Raw genomic sequence first — 7,592 nt, 5'->3', positions numbered from 1 at the left:
ACACACACACACACACACACACACACACACACACACACACACACACACACACACACACACACACACACACACACACACACACACACACGTTGTACTTTATTTTAATACAAATTAATTAAAGTAAATATAATTTCAGCATTTTGTGTCTCAATGTTTTAATATCAATATATAAAAAGTAACGTACGTTTCACAAAAAATCGTACTTAAAAAATATACTTTCTATCATAAATTAATGTTTATGTCACAAACTATTTCTTTTGACGCATATTCTTGCGATTGGGAATAATTAATATCTAAACTACAATGTATAATGATCATTTGTATGACAAAATTTTGTGAATATCCCGACTATGCAGAGAATCGAGAGCTTCTTCGCTTAGCGTTCACGATAAAGCTTTGTCATAAAACGTTCCGCTTCATTATTCCATGTCGCGACACCTCGACACCGGATGCAATAACGTTCATTTCTATGCAATAAAGTTATTACGAGTCATATCGTAGTCCAATGAAACAATTTCCTCAATAATGCGTTGAAATCTCTAACGGCGACGATTTATATCCATTCTGCAAAGTTTCACTGCAGTCATGCTTTACGCGATAAAATTGAAGCGATGACTTTCGAAGCGAATAATCGACAAATTGTCGATGTTGTGATGAATATTGGAAGCTAATACAGTCGAACGCAAATGCAGAAAATATTTGGAATGTAGTGAAAATATAGAAATAGCTCGGTACAATAAAGCGCGGAATGTCAATTTTATAATTTCAGTATAGAGACATTTTTTGTGCGAAGTTCTATCATATTTTATGTTTCCGAAGATTCCAATGCTTTTGATGTATAAAATCGATCTTATTTAAGGAACTATTTTTAGAAACTAATATATTAATATTGTGGCATTTGAGATAATATCTAGTTCAAATTTTTTTTTTTATTATGATATATAAAACTAAAGTGTCTTGATATAATAATGTTCTTAATACTTTCTTTCTAAGAAAGGTTCTAATTAATGTAAAATATTAAAACGAAAGCTACATTCATGTTTCTATCGTAGTTGTAGATCGTGACATGTTAAATAGCCGTACGTTACAGAGCCAAATTATGCCGTAACGTGTACCGGACGTTTATAACTTATCTTACTTTTGCGACTGCAATTCATTAATATTCCATGCGTTGTTTGCCGAACAGATGCCGGAAAACACAACGGTGGGTAGCACACTACTCAACGAGGGTAGCACACTACTCGACGAGGAACTTCGTCGAATTCTGTTGGAACGTAAGCAAGAATGCATGAAGCTGAAAGCCGCGAATACGCTGCCGCCGACGGGTAAAGTATTTCATGTTTGAAAATAAGTGAAATCGACTAAGTAGGAGTAAAAAATGGCAGGAGTAAAATTGTGCAGAAAACGCACGCAATGCGCCTTTATCGTATGCGACATATCGCGTACTTTATCAGGCCTATTTGCTTTATCTCGGTACTTAATCAGTTAATAGTGATTGCACATTAATATATCGAATTTTTCTAGATTAGGTTATCGATATATACGATTTCGTTTATTATTAACACAAGCCCGTTGATAAATGGTAGGAAACAATGAAATTGTGGCATTATACGCCTGAATATCGGTGCATGTATTGAAGCTCGCACATGCAAATATACATATATACAAATTTAACTGAATATGTATTTTATTATGTATTTATTAAAACACTATGTATAACATGAAATAAGAACGGTTGTTTTTAATATATTTTTTTGTACATATCGAGGAGATAATGATCTCTAAGGTGTTGAACTTATCAAAATAGAGAAAAATATTATTTTGTACTGCATGTTCACTTATTCTTCTTCAATTTCAATGCTGCATTGTTCTTTGCACAAGCGCGCGATCCGAATAAGAGTTTCTTTAATTTTCGGAGAATAAATAGCGCGATATAAAGTACTATAATAATTACGATGAATATAAAGGCGTAAATGTCTACTAGATTCCGTTGCCACCAAGTGAGTTTAATTCCTGGTGATTGAAGCACGTTTCCGAATTTCCCTACATATTCCACCCAAAATATAGCTGTATCCAAGGCGCTCATCGGTCGATCGAGGAACAGCTTCGACAGTTTTTGGACATTTTCACTGAAACGAAGAGAAGCGTTTATTGACGATCAATATAACGAGGTTGATGTTTACAGACGAAATTAATTACAGCAAAACTCAGAAGTTCGTAATGAGCAATATTTTTAATCACGTCATGTTTTCATTCGACGCTGAATCGTGAAATTTTAATTGTTTTTAACTGTATAACAGTGCACAATTTTTACATAGATTTCACGTTTTTCTTATTTTTTTTTTTCATCCATCCTGTCCTGGTTTAAGCGTTTGCTCTTATTATTTAACCTTTACGCGTAAAACGTATTTCATGTGGATTCGTGCAGGTGAAATGGACGTGGAATTTAAAGCACATACCAATTGATTAGAATTGACTCACGATATGCATTGGAGAGTAAAGCAAGATTTGGTTACAATAGAGCGCACACGCTCTGTTTATTCCGCGATATGGAACAGTGCAACCGGTTACGGATCAATAAATGGCTAATAAGATTTAAAGAGCAGTGAATTTTGACTTCTGAAGTTCATTTAACTTGTGATTGTTGCACAATGTTATCATATTAACACTAACAATAGTAAAATCACATATTTTTATTTAAACAAAATTTTATTTCTGAAAGTAATAATAAATGAAGTTATAAATATAATAGACATACAAAAATAAATAAAAAAGGCTAAAGAACTTTAGTAACTTTAATAAAAAAACATATATCTACTAATTATTTCCATATATATACTGATTATTGAGAAAAATATTACACTAAGGCCTCATTGGTCTGAAGACTTAGGACGCTCGCACAGAATGCTAGAGATCCGGATTCGATTCCCGGCTGGAGTAATATTTTTCTCAATAAATAAATTTATTTATATATACAGATTTCCAGCATATTAAGATCTCTTTAAGAGATGCATATTGAGCATCAAAATTTAATTGTGATATTATTTCAATAGTTTAGCCTGCGTTTTTAAGTTAAAAAATTATATAAGGAAAAATTAATTGGTGCACAGTAAATGACTACAAATATACAGTAGTATATATGCATGTGCGTATATAGTATATACAAATTCACATTAAATTATTTAAGCATTAAAAATTCGATCCTTATAGGCCTTTATTTCCTATTTCCTATTTTATGGTTATGTTTAGTGTATAAGTATATGTATAAAAGATACAATTATAACATTATTATTGCACGATCACTAAATGTAATATCTTGTGAATTCAGCACAGGTACGTCCTATGTTTGCAATCTCTCTCGCGATCAATGTTATGATTCCATTAAACCCAGTTGAACACATTACAATTAACAGACAACTGTACAATGTTTAAGCTTTCCGATGTTAATAGTCTTTGAGCACTTACCGATAGGAGGAATCCTTTAGAATGTTATTTATTGCCGAAGTTAATTTCTCCTCAGTAACATTGTTTATTGAATTCAACGAAATAGCCACCTTCTTATTGACATAATTTTTAATGTTGACGCCTTGATCACCAAACAGAGGAATTCCAATCATAGGAACTCCGCAATAGATTGTTTCTTGAGTCGAATGGAGCCCGCCATGTGTAATAAAAGCTCGTATGTTTTTATGCTCTGAAATTCATAATAATGCTGTTTTTTTATTGCGAAAATATTATATGATTGAAAGTTGCATCGTGCATAGATATAATAATGATTTAAAAGATGGTATAGAATATCTTTCTAGAAAACCAATTATTTGATTTTTATTTATTTCAATGTTTTAGGAACTTGATTTAATTAGTGTAATTTTTATCTTAAACAATTTTTAACTAGTTCAAAATTTCTTTTCTAAATATGATAAAAGTAGTACATTTTTTTTCCAACTATGCACAATATTTTCCGTTTAATATAACTAGCTAAATCCCAAAATTACTTATTTTACAAACGCATTCTTCGCGACTTTTTGAATATATAATATTATAAAGTAACTGTCAATACAATTAGAAAAATTTCTATCATGAGAAAATACGGAGAGCGATTTTTGGAGATACTCAATTTACGTACAAATATTTTATTGCTGTAGTATGCAAATCATGTGAACTTTTTATATTGAAAATAATTCTAAAATTAATTATATGATAAAACGAAATCAGTTATTTCGATGCTCTGTGACCATGATGATATATGACCAATTGATAATTACGTACTGAGAACGGCGATTTGCGGGAACCACGATTGCGTCATGACATTTTTCGGTAAGCCTGGTAACAGCTCTTCCTTTTTCGCGATTTTCATTAGTACACGAACCGGTGCGATTTTCTCGAAAGATGCGTAAATTTCTTGCAACAGTTCCTTAGAAAAAGTTTCAATCCTCACCATAGAACCGAATGAAAAGTAGATGCAGCCATCCTTGCTTTCGTCCAACCATTTTTGTACTTCCTATATACGTATATTTCATTAGAGCATATAATTTATGATGTTACATAATTTTTCCTGGATACACAAGGCATGTTTTTAAATGTAAGAAATTTTGAAACAAGCATATTTAAAAAATATTTCTTGCAAGAAAATATGAGATGTAGTTGAAAAAAATTTTAAATAGAAAAGTATGAAATATGAAATTATTAAATATGCAACGAAAAAGTATTCATTTTTTTATATTTATCATAATTACACATATAATCATATATAATAATTATTAATGAAATATAATCGAATATTTTTATATAATTTTATTTAATAAAAATTTAATGGCGAATCTGAACAAGTTTATTTTCAATACGCATGAATAAATAAGTTTAATAAAATTTAATAAAAATATATTTCATATATTTTACTTTTGTACGTGAAATATTATTTTTTTATTTTGTTTATTAATATCACGTTCTGTTTATTTAAACAATAAATTTTAATAATCATTTTATTTAACTGCAGTTATTTTTTCTTATTTTTTTTATTTGATCTTGAACGAAAGGAGAAAATAAAACTATATATTTATCAATAAAAAAATAATTTTGATTCTAGTCAGGTTTCATTGTATCCAGAAAGAACGCTTTGTGAATAATAAGGAAAAAAGTGATTTATGTTGAAACATACCGGTGACAGCGGATCACCCTCGTCACTGAGGTGCAGACCACCGACCTCGATCACATTAGTGGTCATCGGTCTAATTCCATTTAACGAGTGATGAGAATTGACCAGGTATAAAGATACATCGTTGTATAAATCCGTGATATGCGGCAAGTTCATGCCGAAGTGCTCATTTACCAATTTCAACTGCTTATTTGTATAATAATGAAATTCCCAAGAGAGATAATGCATTAGTAGGAAATTTGTCAAGCGTTCCTTGAAATTCATGTCTTGGTTGTGTTCCGTGAACAAACTTGGGATATAAGAAGGATTCATTGGGTTGGCTGACATCTCAGAGAGCCAATCATGAAAAGCGCTGGCTACCGTGCCGACCATGGGTACTTTGAGATGACGGCCGAAGGCCATGTAGCATGGAGCCGCGAACATCTGCGTATATTGTCAATTGATTAATTAATTATTCGTGCTCAATAAGTTACATCTTGTAATCACTCGTGTGATACTGAGTGCATACAATCCAAACGTACAAACCGTACACTTGTTCGATCGGGTAAGGATGCGCGATAGCGCTTGGATCACTGGTCGTTTAGCAATGTAGTTAAGTTACGAAGAGACCTTGACGCGATGTCGCCTCGAGATATTACTCATAAAGAGCAGAAACGAATTACCATTATGTCACGCGGCTACACATGGCGATGAGAAAAAAATAGATATGACGATCAAACCAAGTGACAAAAACAAACATGTACTGTCATGTCAGAGTAATGTATCAGAATTGCTGATTTTGCGAGGCAATTTGAATCGTTCGAACTCGGCTTATAATTATGCATTTTTCATGAATTTTGTTTACAAAAGTAGAGTTTTTAAACATCTGACAGGTTTACTAACTGACTGTTTAATTATACATTTACGTTGTTACATGTTACATCTTTTACAATTGAAAAATATTATCTTTGTGAATACACAGTTAACGCGTAGTCTATTACTGCTCATTTAGCTACCATTTCGCATTCAATCATTCGAAAACAGGTAAAAGCTCGTTAGAACCTCTAACACTGTGATATTCATTGAATGAGGCGAATTGAATAACGCAACAAGTATCATACAACTCATATCGAGATTCAAACGCTTCCCGGTTTATTATATTGAGTGTGGCAATTTCACGTGTCATTACATCTGTTCGTTATAGTTGCTCTTTCTGCTTTGTTTCGTTTCTCATTCTCCCTCTACAAAGCGTGAATATATAACTGTTCCATTTTAAACGCAGAAAGCGCAAGAAGACACAAAGAACGAATAGGCTTCTTAAAAGAGCTATGTCATTTTCGTTTTCTTAACTTAATTTGTTATATCAAGTGAATAAATATAGATATAATAAAGTTAAATCGAAATGCAAATTAATTAATTAAAATTTCTAATTTGATTTATTAAACCAAAATGGAATTCAATTTAATTAATTAATTTTAATAAATTATGCAGTCTTTTTGTGATATATTATTTGTTATTTTAATTATATATAATAGCATAATATAACTCCGAATTTATGTGCGAATATTTGTAATATGGATCATATATGAATGTCTTCCATTCTTCCGTTATAATATCTAAAATTTAATTTAAGATTATATATAACCGAATGTTATGCAGATGTAATTATGCATAACTTAAAAACTTACAGGAATTAATGCAGAAGATTTGACGTACAAGCGCTGAAGAATTGTAGCAGCGAAAAAATTTTCATGAAGAATGTCATAGTCATAAGAATCTTAACGGTCGAGTTACTTTACAAAATCGACAATTTATATAATACTTTTATATTTCGATATTGTAAGAGAGCATTTGAATTAATAGCTTTGATGGAAATTATCATTATCATTATATTGAGATAATAGGGCGACATTTTCCGTGTCAAAAGATGTTTTCTGGTAGTAAAACGCTGAACTTTAATAAAATCAGATATAGCATTGTCTGTCGTGTGTAATAAATATTTAATAATTAGTGAATAATTAACGACTTGCCAGGTTGTGAGCATGAGTCAGTTAATTAATATCTCATTAAAAGCGGTAATAATTTTCGTTTAATGAAGTAATGTTTGCTTTCTAACCGCGTTTTATGTTTAACTTTACTAATTATCTTTGCATATATTAAAATTCAAGTCTTCTTTTATATAATTTTTTAATTACTGTTTGTTTTATGTAATTCTGCAATAAAAATTTTATGACAACGATTATTTTGACAATATTATTTTATCATGATAATGATTTTAAAAATACAAATGAAGTTATGTCCATTTTTTCATTGAATTACTTATGCTAATTTTTTCGTAAGATGAACTTAGGTAAAATGACCATCTTATTCAAGTTTACCTTACCACCTTATTATTTTTTCTGAAAACAGTATACATAATATTCTATTATTTTTATCAGACTTTACACACACACACACA

At 30.8% G+C, this 7,592-nt stretch overlaps 2 protein-coding genes across 4 annotated transcripts in view; one reads left to right on the top strand and one right to left on the bottom strand.

Moving 5' to 3' along the window:
* Nucleotides 1-7,592, top strand: part of LOC108754948 (calcitonin receptor-like) — a 112,896-nt gene that overhangs the window by 18,258 nt on the left and 87,046 nt on the right. For all 3 annotated transcript variants that reach the window (XM_018497623.1, XM_018497624.1, XM_018497626.1), the window contains exon 3: nt 1,187-1,325. In XM_018497623.1, the coding sequence (XP_018353125.1) occupies nt 1,187-1,325 (139 nt within the window). The remainder of the gene's footprint in view (nt 1-1,186; nt 1,326-7,592) is intronic.
* LOC108754947 (UDP-glucuronosyltransferase 1-9-like) overlaps nt 1,551-7,592 on the bottom strand; it is a 7,900-nt gene continuing 1,858 nt past the window's right edge. The window contains exons 3-6 of the mRNA XM_018497622.1: nt 5,159-5,578; nt 4,270-4,501; nt 3,466-3,694; nt 1,551-2,129 (exon numbers count right to left, since the gene is read on the bottom strand). Coding sequence (XP_018353124.1) covers nt 1,835-2,129; nt 3,466-3,694; nt 4,270-4,501; nt 5,159-5,578 — 1,176 coding nt within the window. The 3' untranslated portion in view covers nt 1,551-1,834. The remainder of the gene's footprint in view (nt 2,130-3,465; nt 3,695-4,269; nt 4,502-5,158; nt 5,579-7,592) is intronic.

This window comes from Trachymyrmex septentrionalis, unplaced genomic scaffold (genome assembly GCF_001594115.1).
Source record: "Trachymyrmex septentrionalis isolate Tsep2-gDNA-1 unplaced genomic scaffold, Tsep1.0 scaffold83, whole genome shotgun sequence".
Taxonomy (NCBI): domain Eukaryota; kingdom Metazoa; phylum Arthropoda; class Insecta; order Hymenoptera; family Formicidae; genus Trachymyrmex; species Trachymyrmex septentrionalis.
The sequence above is the reverse complement of the archived record's forward strand: the minus strand, read 5'-3'. Positions and strand labels throughout refer to the sequence as shown.